A 16,285-nucleotide genomic window follows, 5' to 3' on the forward strand; every position below is an offset into this window, starting at 1 on the left:
TTCTTTTTTTTATAGAGCCAGTTAGAAAATACTTAGGTTTTGTGAGCCATGCAGTCTACATCATAGCAACTCTGCTCTGTCGTAGCATGAAAGCAGCCATGGATAAAACCTGAATAGTTGTGTTCCAATAAGACCTTATTTATGGACATTGAAATTCGAATTTCATATAAATTTCACTCGGCATGAAATTTTGTTCATTTGATTTTTTCCTCACAAACATTTGAAAAGGGGTACACGTGATATTTTATGTAAGTATACAATGTGTAATGGTCAAATCAGGGTAACTGGGATATCCATCACCTCAGGCATTCATTTCTTTCTGTTAGGAACCCACTCTTTGAGTTACTTTGAAATATACAATACATTATTTTTAACTGTAGTCACCCTATTGTACTATGGAACACTAGATATTCCTTCTCACTAACTGTATTTTTGTACTTATTTACCAGTCCCTCTTTATCTCCTCCTTCCCCATGACTCTCTGGTAACTGTCATTCTACTCCCATAAATATGTACAGTTATTATGTATCCATAACAATTAAAAACAAAAATGAAAACAAAACATTCCTAAATCCCAAGCTGTACAAAAATAGGCAGTGGACTGGGATTTGGCCTGCGGGCTATAGTTTGCCAACACCTGCTTCAGACCTTTTCTGTAAGAAACCACTGAGAAAAACTGTCAGTAACCAATACGTTTAGGACTTGTAAGCCACTGAGGTTATGGGCAAGACTACATTTTGTTGTCTCATCTTTTGAACTTTTCACGTCTGGACCTGAGTCTACAGAATTTGGCTTCATTTAAAAAAATAAAACTTACTGTGAAATGTGGGGTTAATATATATATTAATATGCTAAAAGCTAGAGATAATGGCATGTTTTATGTATAATGATCACTCCATAGATACTCTCACACTGTTTTGAATGGGTTTAGTTTGATGTAGGAGTATATGATGTCTAAGGTCTCTGAATAAAAAAATCCCAGCAAAGTGTGATTTTAGAGTTTTATGTAAAATTTCCATGGCATATATACATACCCATAAAACATAGGTAATTTCAAATACTTTCAGTTATTTTTACTAAAATACCATATTACTATTAGCATTTCTGTTTATTTCATCTCTTGTGGAAATTGTCATCTCAGTGACAAAGATTTTTGGGGTAGTTTGTGTCCACTCTGTAGTCTCCCAACATCTGACCTCCATGACACTGTGAAGTAGTCAATTTCAATCCATGCTCTACCCCGACTTGGATGGGTGGAGGAATGAGTCTGCCTTTCATTTTTGTTATATGCAAAAGAAGAAGGTTAGATTAGTTGATTTCTAGATTATCTTCTATCTCAAATATCCTGGTATTCCTTTAGGACATATAAATTTATGCATATGATTTTAGAGTGAACTGTATTAGTCTACATAGCAGAAATTGTTACTGCTGTTTATCCCAGCAGTATATAGATTATATACTATATGAACTGTCTCTGTATCTCCACTGACACTAAGTGCTCACTTTTAGTGGTGCCGGAGAAGGAAATGTGGCTGGTTGGAAATAAATACCACTTAGTAGTTAAATGAGTTCAGCTTCGTACTGAAATAGAACTCAGCAGAGGTTGTAGAGGGTTTCAATAAAAGTGATTATTATTAAAGTGAACTTTATACAACAATACACCCTTTTATTTCTTCTGGCATTATATTTAGGTATTGATGTCTGTTCCTCCTTCTGTTTGAGAGTCACCTCTGAGGATCATAAAAAATTGAGATAAGTGATGTAAACTTCCACATGTGTTATATGTTTTGTTTATGTTAAAATAGCGAATATGCCTTGTGTAGAATTAGAATGCATGTTATAAGTCTGACCTGTTTTATCATTTACATTTAAACTTATTGAAATGAGATGTCATCTTCAGAAGAGACTTTGCACAATAACGTAATAAAAGTGTTGGCATTAATTCTTTCTTAAATGGATTTGATGTAGTTGTATATGGTATGGTGAGTCATGGTATCTAATATCTTTGAACAAAGAATTTACAACAAAGAATGATTTAGAGTTTAATGTAAATTTTGTATTTTATACACACCAACACAAACAAGTAATTACAAACAGATCAATCACTTTCCTCTCAGTAGTTATGCTGTGCAACTTTGTAATCATATTTAATTAATTTTTTTCACTAAGGTAAAATGTTCATTAACCTAATTAGCAGCTATTTTCTAGAAGCTAATTAATAAAGGTAAGTGTCAATGATGGTATTACTGAAGTTGTAAAAAATTAGTAAAACTAGTTTCTCCAGAATTAAGGAAATATTTCTGTATTTTTTAGTATTAGAATGTCATAAAAGTAACTCCTTATTTTAATGACTTTGATATTTCTTCTCTTTATTGTAAAGGTCTTCTTTAAATCTTTATCTTCTAAATAAACATAAAAAAATTAAGTCCAATCAAATACAGTTTCAATTAGTTTAAATCCCTTAGGTTTTTGCTAATAATTAGAAGTTAATAGTTATTATTCTTTGTGTATCCCACTTACTTAAATTTTTATAAGTATCCAAATAGGTCAGGATTTGGTTAGGGGACTAGGATATATATACATTTTAACTATCATTTTTGGTAAGAAGATTATATCCAATTGATCATTCTTCCTTAGTTGATTATGAAAAAATAAAATTGTGAGCAATAATGTATTTTAAAAATTACAGTAAATATTATATGGTTATTCATTTTGGCAAAACTCTGCAAAACATGAATTCTGTGTAGTTTTGCATGCAGCATGACAATTGGATGTCGTTTTGCTACTATACAGCTACAGGTTAGATTAGTTTTCTGTATTTTAAGATAGCTTTTCATACTGGAAAGGTAAATGAAAATTGCTTTTGTAATCTTCTATTACTTGTTTTAAGAGTCATTATTATTAACTTAGTTGCTTCTCCGTCAGTTAATATTTTTACTTAGCGCTTTGCTTTAACGAGTTCTGAACACAAAGAGATTGAAATATTTCCTCAGTTAATTTGTTTACATTGGAGTCTCTTCATTTGGGTCACCACCATCCTGTTCTTTTTTCCTATTGTCCTGGGACAGAGATGTTGCAGAATTGGGGCACTTCAGCATACTTATCAAGGAATTTCTGAAGGACTTGCAAAGGAAAAAATAGATGAACGGATCCAGGCATGCATTTAAGGAAGTTAACCACAGAGTGCTCTCTTTCACATAGAACAGAGTATTTTCAGCGGTGCAGTCAAAGACATCCCGGGTTTGGCTCAGGGTGTAAGGAATTCGGGCAAAATGGAAAGGAACAAAACAAATAAAGAATACAGCAATGATAATGAAAACTTTGACGTTCACCTTTTTCCTGGGGACTTTACCTACACCCCTCGTTCTTACATATGACCGGTACAGTTCTTTTGTAATGAGTGTATAACATACAATAACAATTAAGAAATTAATCCAGAAAATGACTTGACAGATGTAATTTACTATTTCATGCCAGACTAGACCGAACTCTGATTTAAGGAAAGAGCATTTCTTCACATTCTTGTCTCTCGGCTGCCTGTTGGTCAGAATCATGTTAGGCAAAGAGAGTAAGAACATGAATGCCCAGATGACAACAGAGAGAATCTTAGCCCCCAAGAGATTTTTGAGGTTGGATGTTTTAAATGGCCTGGTTGTCTTCTGGTAGCGATCGATAGTTATCAGTCCCAGGAATGAAATACTGATATACATTGTGAAATAAAATATGACAGAGGTAACTTGACACACAAAAGTTCTCAGTGGTCCTGTTCCCAGTTTGGCATCACTAAGAATTTTGAATGGAAAAGTCAGAATCATGAGAAGATCAGAAATGACTGTGTTCTTAAGAAAAATAATAAAGTTTGATTTACTCCGGATTTGAAAGAAAATCCTCATCGCCAGGCCATTTGTGATAAGTCCAACAAAAAACAGGACAGTGTAGAGCAGCGGGAAGAGAACCTGGGTGATTTTGTAGTCTCTGGTGCACAGACTGGTGTTCCCAGGCGCAGAGGTGAGGTTGTCGATGGCTTGCATTTCTTGTTGGTTACCTAGAGATCAAAGGAGAGGATGGTTATTTTCAGCCTAAGGTAGTTATTATTGCTGTTATCTCTGTGTGTAACTTTTTTGGACACAGCCTCCTCTAAAAGTTGAGGTTTCTCATCTTCATTGTAGTAGTTAGTATGAACACAGAAAACTGAATCCCAAAATATTTCATTGCAGCAAATATTGCATCTCTGCTGAAGAGAAATGATCTGAAGTACAATATGTGAAGTTATAGATGCTTAGTATTTTTTTATTTGTTGAACGTTTGCCTCTTAAAGCACATTTTGACTTAGAGCTCACTCATATTTATATGCAAAAGCTAGAAGAGAAATAATGGGGCTGTGCTTTACTCTTCTCTAGCTTCCCCTCCATGCCTTTTAGCTTTTTGGTTTCTATTCACAGTCACTTTTCCCCCAACGTCCTTATTTGTGAGCGTCTTTTACTGTAGTACCGTCAAAACAGTTGAGAGAGAAATGATGGATAATTTGCCTGTTAGAATCCTAAAGTAATAGAAAGGGGGAAGAAATTGGTGTAAATTACTCTTGGGAAACTTACTAAATAAAATACTGAATCAGTCAAAAAAAGCTGAACCTTTTTTCTTTATATTTGGAAGATATTCCTGCCTCTGTATTGTTCAGTCACTCATTCAAAAATTGGCCTCACAGAGATTCTTTATTCTGCTTCAAATATTTTAACCCATGTGTATCTTATTTCCAACTTTCCTCAGTGTTTTGAAGTTGCTGCATACATTTTCTTGAATATCATTCAATGTAAATTTTAAAACAGTAAAAAAAAAAAAAAATAAGAGACAGAGATGGCCTGTGTATATATGGTCATGAGTTGGCATTCCTCAAAACAGGGCATACTTTCCAGATTTATGGAGTGTGTAATGGTAGCTAAAATAAAATATAGGTTATTACCACAATAGGCAGCTATAAAGAAAACTAACAAGTGACTCGAATATGCTATATGGCATCTACATCTTAGAAATTTGAGATGATGTTTGTAATCTTTTTATTTCACCGGAGATAAATGAAATTGATTCTATATAAAATATTCTTAATAATCAGAGATATATTGAAAGTACAAATAACAAATTTTAAAAAATAACTTTCATGTAAAAGATATTTAGATAAATGAATGTAGCACTTAAATTCCCCAAAATGTCCATGGAATTCCTTTCTATCCTTAATTATGTAAGGAAAACGATTAAGAATCATGTTGTCACAGTATGGCTTCAATTTTCAACATCTCACCTATTTAGCGCATTAAAATAATGCTAAACAAAACCTAATGTTTTGTAATACAAGATCACTGATTTTAACCTTCCCTGCTACTGCTGTGTGGTCTTAGTTCATCCCTGACAGTTTTGGAAATTCAACTTTGTGAATACACATTTTGCATAGTCTGTAAGTTATTTAACAAGTATTCTTGACATTGAGAATTTCAGCTCCCTTTATCTGTATTTAAATCTCATTTTATACTTGAGGCAAAGTAACTAAGACCATTTATATTTTATTTCTATGCTTTGTATAATTTTTCTTAATGAAGAGGCTAATTAACAATTGTCTCTGACATCACTAATTAGACTTCTATTTTAATTTTAATTTTTATTCCAAATACATGCTTGCATTGATAGTTATTAAGGTTTACAATTTTAAGAGAAACTTGGAAAAAATGTACACACATATCAGAGTGTAAATACATATATTTGTCAAGTACTTGTAGAAATAACATTACCTGATAACTGTGTTGATTCTGGAGGGTTTGAATGTATCCAGTAAGTAGTAGTTATTGCAGCCTGCAGAGTGGCATCTGGTATTTTCTTTTTAATGTCTTAGTTTAGTTGCCAAACCTCTTTGTGATAGAGAATTTCCTGAATTTTCATCAGTAAAGTCTTGAGTGCTCTAGAGAGAGATAGAAGGAGAGAAAGAGAGGGCTTCACAATCAGAGATTGTCTTCAAACACTGGACTCAAAGCTATGCAGACCCTGAATTTCTGTCTGTCCTCTTTTAGGACTTCTGCTTTTATTTCCCAGGAAATGTGGAATGAGGATGGCTGAGAAGTCATCTTTTAAAAAGCAATTTAAAATCTTGTGGCTTTTTACTGAAACCTGCTATAGAGTTGATGATTTATAACTTCGAGTTATGGTTATTTTCTATGCAAATGATAAATCCAAGTTGAGATCAAGCCTTCGAAGTCGGCTTCCTGGAGAAGATTTTAAGCTTGCTTTCTTGGGTGGTTAATTTATCTGAAATATATTGTGTACAACACTGGGTGATGTATTTTCTTCTAACAAGTAATTACGTTAACTCAAAATGCGTGCTGGCTAGGGATGTTAAGTCTCTGGCCCTATGTTTTTTCCTTGGCTAATAATGTCATTATTTTAAACCTGTGTTTGATTAACTCCTTTGTAGGTGAAACAGCTTCCTTCTATTATAAATTAGCAGATTCCAAAATTACATTAGAAAAGTGATTGTATCCATTGCCAGGCTTACTATATACAGTGTCGTTCATGCTTTTCTTGAATAGAATTTAAATATAAACAATTTTTTTTTGTTTCTTTACCTAACTTTGAGTTTTTGGGAAAATATAACATTAAATTAAGGCATCCTTGTATCACAATTATTTACAGTTATTTAACTTTGAAACCAGAAGGGCAAAAAATATGTTAGGGGTGAGATTGAAGGGCAAAGTGTTTTGCTGCTTTAACTTTATGTAAATATTGCTTTGCAGAAACACACCCCCCTGGTGTCTGAAACTGCAGTGTCCTTCTGTTACCAGTGGAAATCATTTGTGTTGGTGCCTTTGCTGTGAACACATGTTTTGGTTATTTCTTCTGCGTTCTGAATATTTGTCTATGTCTTTACATGTTAAATATCTTCATTGGTTTTCATAGTGCAGAGCAGCAGCTCTGCATCACTTGGGAACTTGCTAGAAATGCACATTTTTGGGCACCAATCTAGCTGAGTGAATCAAATACTCCGGGGTGCCCCACCCTGCATCTGTATTTTAGTGATCCTTCCATTGATGCTTGGTACACTCAAATGTGAGGACCACTGATTTAAATGGAATAAGAATTTTGTTGCCATTTAGAACTTGAAGCTATTAATATCAGTCATTTCAGACACGTAATAATCCCCAAATGTGGTCATCTTAAAGGGATTAGTTTGATATTAAACTCTTAGAAAGGGTTGTATTGTTATTTTTAAATATGACTATTGTGGTAAACAAATCTTAGCCTTCCTTATTTGTTGGAGTCTCAATTTTAAAAAGAGCTTTTATGCTGTATATACTTCAAATAATAATTGTCAATATTTAATTTCTTACACTGTCATGAATTAACTCACTTTATTATCTCAACTATTCTCTGAAGTATGCGTATCATCCTCATTCTCTGGATGAGGGCAACTGAGGAGCAGAGCGGTGAAGTTAGATGGAGACCCCATTCTGACCTGTGCTGTCTAGTTAGTCCTAGAATCTGTATTTGTGAATTTCTGTACCTGAGAATCTTCCCTATCACACCCTCTCCTCAACCCCTCTCCCACTAAGAGGCCCAGTAGTGAGAAGTGAATCTCGTGTGGGATGGTTGTACATCTTTCAATAAAATAAGGACCATACTCGCCTTTACAGCAAATTGTAAATGCTAAAGGATGTTTATGATGCTTTTTCTAAGACCATCAAGTGAAACAGGGCTTATTCAAGAAAATGATGATTATTTTTAACAAATCAATCTGCCGTATTACTAATTCAGGATACTTAAGTCATACTACGTTATTAAGAATTTATATTTCTAAACCTCTAGAAGGGCTAACAGTACAGATTTGAGGGATAAAAGAAGGGCTTCAGTTCTTGATCTAAATTAACTTTATCTTTCCTCTGATTTTTAACTCACAACTACATACCTATTTACAAACCACCTGTGATAACATTTTTTCATTGGAGGAAGGCTGCCAGTTAGACCACTTAATGCTGAAAGTGACTAAAAGCTTTAAGTGAAAAGTATCTCAGTTACAAAAGTATATTTTCATATGAATAGAAGCAGAGCAAGTTATATATACTTTAATCTCTCATTAGTAAATAACAGCAACACATACAGTTTGTAGTTATTTGTGTTAGTGTTGGGAACAGAGCTAACTTTGGTTGATTTGGTTATTTTGTATAATTGAGATGAGTTAGAAAAATGAACAGAATTTTTACTTTTAAGTGGCTTAATTGGTTTGTTTATTTTACTAAGTCTACTAAAGGTAGTCTGCTCATCTGAAAATGTTTGCTTCAAATGGGATTACTCTGAAACCTGTAGTCTTTTGGAACTGGGCAGGAGGATAGAGATATAATTAAGACATTTGATAGCTCTTAGGCTGTTTTAGTTCCAGTGGCCTCTGGTTCTAAATGTGGTCATTTTGGCATTAATATTCTGTTTGAGGGCGTGTGTTTTAAAGCAGTGCATTGTCATGTCTGCTAGCTTGGCTTTATCCATTAGAATATAGAAATTTAGGTTAGATATCAACAGGTTCCAAAAATAATGAGTCTTGGGCATTGAAATATTTCGCAAAAAATAATGCCGTCTTTTGTGACCTAGTTATCTGACATCCCAGTCTTAAGTGTTTTGCTTGTAAGTAGAGGACTAGTATATATATAAATATCAGTCACACTGTGCACTATAAGCTGTGTAGAACAAAGATTTCATATACAAATCTAGTTAAATCAGCCTATTTTCTTGATTTACAGAAAATATACTCTATGTATAGTTACTAATGATTAAAAAAAAACCTGTTAATTTCTTCATTCCTGTAACAGTTTCCTCATCCATGTGCACACCCATTCTTCCTCCCAGGCTCGAAGCTTATTCCTGATGGAACATTTATATGAATTTGTTTTATTCCAAACAAAATAGCATGGTATATTGAAAGATTCAGCTGAAAGAAATAATGTTTTAAGGCATCTTTTAAGAGTTATTTAATAAGCTAAAAATTTTAACTAAATGCATTTATTGTTTCTAAAGACTGATTTTTACTGCTTTTCTTAGAGACGTGGTAGGTTGCTATGTGCAGTTTACTTCCGGATATATACTGGATTTGCATTTGAAGTAGAGCATGCAAAAATTAGGAAGTACTGGGAAGTATGAAGTGCCATATTTTGTTTTATCAGAAGGACAATTACATCCACTTTATCTGTTTTTTATTAGTGTTTGGAAGAAAGGAAGCACATTCTGAGTGAGATCTTTTTCATTTTTCTTTAAGGACATTAGTAATTTTAAAATTCTATGATAATTGAATCATTGTTGAAATATTTGGGCATGCACGCTTCTAGTTTCTTCATCTATTAAGTTTCTGTGAGTATGAGATAATATCTGGAGAAAGAAAGTAATTGATCTAAAGGACGAGATTTTTAGAACTTAGTTTACATGGGAGATGACACATTCAATTCAATAGCAGCAAGTGGACTAGGATAAAAGAGGTAGCCTGACATCTCCTATAATAGACTCTCCAGTTGCTTTTTCTTGTCCAACAACTGTATCCTTGAGGGAATAAACAGGAGTAATTTTTGGGTGCTTATCTCAGATTATTAGTATTTCTTACAACTGTGCAACTTGAGGGCGTTTAAACACCTAGTTGAAAGAACAGAAATCATTGATACTTTTGAAAATATTTGGTATATTTTCTTAGGTTGACTTTATTCTCATTTGTTATAAATTGCTATTTGAAGACTTCTACGTTTTCTTTTTTCTTTTTTTTTTTTTTTTTGAGACAGAGTTTTGCTCTTGTCACCCAGGCTGGAGTGTAATGGCATGATCTCGGCTCACTGCAAACTCTGCCTCCCAGGTTCAAGCGATTTTCCTGCCTCAGCCTCCCGAGTAGCTGAAATTACAGGCACCCGCCACCACGCCTGGCTAGTTTTTGTATTTTTAGTAGAGATGGAGTTTTCCCATGTTGGCCAGGCTGGTCTCGAACTCCTGACCTCAGGTGATCCTCTGCCTCGGCCTCCCAAAGTGCTGGGATTATAGATGTGAGCCACCATGCCCAGCCTACATTTTCTACTTGTATAAAAAACTGATATAAACAAATCTTGTAGGCTCTTGAAAAATAGTAGCTTCTAAAATGCCTCTGCCTGTCCTATTTGAAGACTACTATAGTAACACCTATCATGAGTTCCCTGAAAATATTAATGCTAAGAAAGGGATACTGTCTTTACACCCCATATAGAGGTTGAGCAGTGATTCTTTTCCAGCTCACTACATGCTGCTTTTGCTTTCAGTTTTAGCCCCGCATTCTCAACTCATGACTTTGTTCCTTGGCCCAACTCCCTGAGCATATCAAGGCCAAGGAATGATTTGAGCTTCTTAAGTGTCTTCTTCACCTCAAAATCTTTTTATTTTCACTAATTTTCTTTTTTTCTGATGGTCAAGTAGAAAGATGTTTCTTTCTTTCTTTCCATATTAATCCAGCCAAGAGGCCATTGTCTCTTATATCCTTTATCATCAGTTATCTGTTCCCCAATCTCGATTTCTACTATGGAAATTTGTTTATTTGAAAGATAGGTCTGAAACAAGAGTTTTTTGATCTTCATAACACTCTCTTTCCTCTCAAGCTGTTGTTCTTCATGTCCAACTCCTGGTAAATGTGGGTCACTTCCCTATCTTCACCATTTCGTCATCACCTCTTACTTCAACCCCTTGTTTCCTAGCTTTGTGCCCTGCCACTTTAGAGAAACTTCTCTTTTGAGGTTCACACATGGTTTTTCAGTAAACAAGTAAGAGGTCACATCCATTGTGACTTCTTAACCTCACTGGACGTTGTCAGTGACACTCTTTCTTATGTATCCCCTCCCCTGACTTGTGTGACTCCGAATTATAGTATCTTGTCAATTAAGGAGCGTGTATGTGCACCATTTGCTGGCTTATTTCCCCCCTCACCATCTCAGCTCTCTTAGCCCTTCTTCCCTAAACATAATGTGAAGGTTTTGCACCCCTCCCAGGACTTGACATACTGCCCTTATTTCCGAGCTGTCACCTCTGTGTTAGGGCCCATATCAAACCAATTACTGGACATTTACACATTTCTATCTACCCTTCAAATTCCTTGCAATTACATGTAAATTCAAAAGTTCCCTGCTGTTATAATGTATTAATGTATTTTTTATACATTGTAAATAGATTATTTAATAATGATTATTTGGTAATATAAACAATACTAGTTATTATTATACATTATAAATAGATTTTAACTAGTGGATACATCTTGAAGTCCAATGAGATGCACATTTACTCCTTGGGTTCAAAAGCCTGATCCTTTCCTAACTTCTTAGATACCTCTTCATTTTGCTTCTTAGTCTTCATTCCCACCACTAAAACTTAGTTCACCCTACAAACTTTTTTACTCTAGCTTTGTCTCTCACATCTCCCCTTCATTTTTCTCAACACTTAATCATCAGGTAAAGTTTCCTATAAAACTGATTTTTCTCCTTATCTTCATCTCTGCCCTATTCCTTTAGCTATATATTTGTTCATTAGTCCGCTTATTTTGTATTTAGTATGTTCAACAAATATTAAATGCTAACTCATTGCCTATTAAGGAGATTATAGAAATGAACAAAACAGACATGGAGTCTTCCACAAAATTTACACACTAATGAGGAAGACAGACATTAAACAAATACCTAGAAAATAAGTGAATTATACTGTAATAAATGCTCCAAAGTCTACTTCCCCTCCTTACTCCTTCTGTGGGGAGGTTTTCAATAAACTGGAGTGACAGAGTGAGGGAACTGACACTGTATTTGTACATAGCATTTCAACAAGTGAAATTGCGGCTATGAGAGTATTTTAAGTGTAAGGACGAGCAACAGCAAAGGGAGGAAGTGCCCTAGAGTCTTGGTGAAATGTTGAGTAATGCAGTTCGGTGTGGGTGTGGGGGATGTGCAGGGGAGGAGTGGAAGTCTAGCATGTGAATTAACAGTAATGAACACTGCCCATTATGCTTCAAAGCATTTTACATGCTTTATCCCAGGTTTTCTCACGAAAACCTTACAAGGAAGGGATGTTACCCCGCTTTTCAGAGGAAGAATCGGAGGTTTGGGAAGGTTTATTATTCGAGATCATGGACTTGGCAAGTGGCACAACCAGCATGCAGTCACAGCTCTCTTACCCCAAGCTTGGGCTATTATTGGTAAATTTGGGGCCATAGTGATCCCGTGCGATTGTGAGGAGCATGTGGCTCTTTCTAGGATACTTTCCTTCACCACCCCTCTTTGGACTTCTAGGTCTGTAAATACTACTTTGATGACATTGAATCTGTGCTCCTTGAAGACAGGAATAATTCATCCTTGTATTTTTTCAGGGTTCCTAGCATTTTGTCTTGCCTTAAATAGATATTCTATAAACAGTTCCTGAATAACTGTGCTAAAGTCATCACCCTTCACATGCATATTTACATTAGGACCATTTGATATATGCCTTAACTGAAAACAATTGCCAAAGCACGTGACTGGCACTGCCTTCATTTTTCATAATTTTCTTAGTGCCCTCCTGTTTCCTTCCTAGGGTTCATATGTACACAACCCACCAGACCAAAAAAAAAAAAAAAAAATATATATATATATATATATATATATATATATATATATATATATATATATATCAGTAATTCTCTGTAGCAACAACGAAAATGGGAAATTAGCAAGCAGCTCAGCTCATTCAGATGCGCAGCCAGCTCTAGGGATCACTGCTTATGTCATTTGTATCCTATGATTAGGAATATCTTTTGAAAATTTGGGAGAGGTACTCAGGATATTAAATAAGAACAGCTTCTAAGAGAAACTTGCTTCTAGCTTTCTTTTTTTTTTTTTTTTGGCAAATATGAACACCTGAAACATTAAGAATCATTTGGGGGTGGGAAATAGATAGATTGGCAGGGCATATAGATGTTTATTTCTTGTAATGTGTAATAAAAAAGGAACTAGTGCAATGGGAAGCAGTGGCAGGTGTGTCCCTGAGAAAGACAGACTGACACAAAGACTGAGAACCAAATAACAGAATTGGAGAGAGAAAAACAGGCGCTTAGTTTAACGCTGCAGAAGCAATATGCTACTTTGTGCAGAGTACACATGTGAAGTACTCCAGATCAAACATTGGACTTCTCCTAGTCTGAGGTTTGTGTTCTTTGTTGCTGCCACTACTAATTAGGAACACAGTGTAGTTTGTTTTCTCTGTGAGGAATTCTTTTCTCATATAAGCTCCTTAGGATAAGATGGATGCTGTTGGGAAGGGTAAGTGCTTGCCATGGGCAAAAATATACATAGAGTAAGAAAAGGAAGTTTACCGAAGGATAGATTTGGACATTTTCTAAGAAAATGGAAGATTATAAAATCCAAGAGAGAAATTGCTATAGAAAGATTCAGAGCCAGGCACAAGAGAGGGCACATCTTGGACTCTTACTTTGGCTGAGGAATGTGTTCAGTGGTGTGCATATGCTTTCGTTATGCTGTGACTAAATTTCTTTCCCATGTGGGAGAAAAATGGTGCTTGGATTCACGGTGCCTATGGGGTGGTGGTAGAGAGGTGGTCCAGAAGGGAAGAGTGGTGATGTCAGAACATGTTTGTATTTTCAGCTGTTTGCCTCACACCTAATGACACCTACACGCTTTATTGTTTTGTCTTTTGGAAATAAATATACATGTATCTCACACAGTCATGTTGGAAATAAATGGAATATGTATAGTTTTGTAGAGATGAAGTCTCGCTCTTTTGCAGGCTGGTCTTGAACTCCTATCCTCAAGAGATCCTCCCACCTTGGCCTCCCAAAGCACTGGGATTACAGACATGAGCCACTGCACCCTGTCCAGGAATATTTTTTATAAAGGTGTTTGAGGATCCTAGCAAGATATTTTTCCCTAAATGTAAATATTTACTATTGCTATATATAAAACCAGGCTTATGAAGAGATAACATTTTCCTTAAGGGAAAAATATGACTAGACAATATGTTACATGATGTGAAATTAATGCCATGTTCAATTTTAAACAATGAAAAGTTTTTCAATAGCCAAAACTTACTTTGTAGGGTACGCCCACATCAAGTGCTTCTATTAAGACTTCAGGTCAGTTGACACTTTTTTTTTTTTTTTTTATAATGTTAGCAAGTTCCAAACTGGAAAAACAAGGGTGTTGCCAGTGGAGGTTGAGGTGAATTGAAGGGAGGGCGGAATGCCACCACCGCAAGCCAGCATGGAGGTGCTGTGGTCAGTGCATTTCAGGGATATGAAATGCAACCCCACCCCTGCAGACAAGAGTTTCAGAATGCATTTTCTGTTTTTCAGGATGAATCTTCAAGTCATGAATGTAACCAGCGCACAATCCTTCTCTATGGAGTCGGCAAAGAGCGTGATGAAGCAAGGCATCAGCTGAAGAAGATTACCAAAGATATCCTGAAAATTCTAAATAAGAAGAGCACCACAGAGACAGGGGGTAAAGAACCTTAATGCATTTGCTCCCATTCTGTTGCCTTTTGCCTTCCCTCTGAGCACAGTCTTTATCAAAGTGTTCTATGTCACTGTCAACAGAGCATTTCCCCTCCTGAATGACTCTCACATTGAAATGTGAACAAGCACATTTAAATTTTAAAGCCTTGTTTCCATTTATAGCAACCCTCGTATTAAAATATGAATACAAGGTATTAATATTAAATATTATTGTATTAAAATATTGTATTCCATAGGTAGGTGTAGGTAATTTATTCTGATTTTTGGTATACTTCTCAAATTTTCTATAGTAGTAATAAATGAAGTACTGAAGAATGAGTTGAAAACCCTTAGTCTGGAAGAGATCCATTTCTCTGTTTCCTTACCATAATTTTCCATGCTTCTTGTTAGTTTTTTTTCTGGGGCACTCACATTTGCATGTTAATTGAAAATCATGACAGCATATTTGCTCATCTTTTCTTACATCATTGAGAAAAATGATTGCAGTAGGTAGTGATGACTACCTATATCTCCAAATGATTTCAAATAAAAGAAAATTTGATCTTTGCTCTATAATGTCTTCTTTAGTTGGAATGCTCTTTCCTCATCCTTTTGACGTAGTTTTTACAGTGAAGCTGTGCCTTTATGTTGTATCACCACATTGCGTAATTGGAATTTTGTAATTATCCACTTCACGTTTGCCTAATTATTCTTTTCAAGGTTTGTTTATTTCATTAGGCAATCAAATTATTTTAAATATATAATTAGGTATCCTGCTACCACCACTGGTGTTTATTTCTCTAATACTTAAATCATAGAAGGAAAAAGAAAGTTTGTGTTTACTCAATGTAAAAACATTCTTCCTGCACATGGTACAAACCACCTCTAGGAGCCCTACTGTTCTGTAGTACATATACTTTTTTATGGACTCTTCATAGGAGATCCAGCTCTTAGACTTTAGCAGGATAAATTGCTAGAATTTGTCCACCCTAGATCTTTACTAGAGAAAAATACAGATCTTAATAATGCAGATAGGTTCTCTTTCTTCCCGGTCAATCATGGTGCACATGCAGAAACATGGTACAAGAGGCAGTGTGTTTCCATCTGCATATGGCATTCTGGGTATCTGATGTCAGAGGTGATAGTCCTCAGAACACAGTGGGAAAGTTATCCTTCCTGTTATTCGCATCACCTTCCCTAACTCTCTTCCATTCCCAGTTAAGGACTTTGAAATACCTCAGCTCTCTGAGGAAGCAGCCAAGAGTTGTGGAAGGGAAATGAAACCTTCTTGTTGATGTGTCGTTATTGAATTTGAAAAAAGAAAGTGCTCTGTCTAAGAAAACTGTTTATCTGTTGTTTTGGTGTTTTCTCTGTCTTAGAGAAGAGGAAACAGTTGCGTTTAGAAGATTGAATTTAGAAGCCCTGAAACTCGCTAGCAAAGAATATTTAAAACTACTTTTGGTATACTTGGAAATGGGGTTGGGGGGGAGTCAGTATTTCCTTCAGGAGGTTCGTAATACATATTTTATCTAAATTATTTTTAGAGGGTCTTTCCAGATCCTATGGAACTTTTTAGAAGGCTGAGGGGTATGGGAAGGGGAAGGAAGCAATGTGGTATCCTTTTCTGTTGAGCCTACAAACTTCCTTCACAGCTTTTTAATGCCACACTACAGTTTGTCCTGTCTTTGTAGCAGTCCCTCAAGTAGGCAATTCTAGCATATGAACTCACAAAGCAGAAAACATTGTTGTTCTGTGCTGCCTTTTGAGAAACAGGTGAAGTATTCCTTA

At 35.4% G+C, this 16,285-nt stretch overlaps 2 protein-coding genes across 10 annotated transcripts in view; one reads left to right on the forward strand and one right to left on the reverse strand.

Moving 5' to 3' along the window:
- Positions 1-16,285, forward strand: part of MED12L (mediator complex subunit 12L) — a 343,992-nt gene that overhangs the window by 243,628 nt on the left and 84,079 nt on the right. For all 9 annotated transcript variants that reach the window (XR_010139264.1, XM_054552827.2, XM_054552829.2 and 6 more), the window contains one exon: positions 14,357-14,504. Coding sequence is in view for 8 of the 9 variants with exons in the window: in XM_054552827.2 (XP_054408802.2) it covers positions 14,357-14,504 (148 nt within the window). In the remaining variant the exon portion in view is untranslated. The remainder of the gene's footprint in view (positions 1-14,356; positions 14,505-16,285) is intronic.
- On the reverse strand, positions 2,843-4,821 carry P2RY12 (purinergic receptor P2Y12). Its single transcript, XM_054552835.1, has one exon. It carries the CDS (start codon positions 4,029-4,031, stop codon positions 3,003-3,005), a length of 1,029 nt encoding a protein of 342 aa, XP_054408810.1. The 5' UTR covers positions 4,032-4,821; the 3' UTR covers positions 2,843-3,002.

Source organism: Pongo abelii, chromosome 2, assembly GCF_028885655.2.
Source record: "Pongo abelii isolate AG06213 chromosome 2, NHGRI_mPonAbe1-v2.0_pri, whole genome shotgun sequence".
Classification (NCBI taxonomy): domain Eukaryota; kingdom Metazoa; phylum Chordata; class Mammalia; order Primates; family Hominidae; genus Pongo; species Pongo abelii.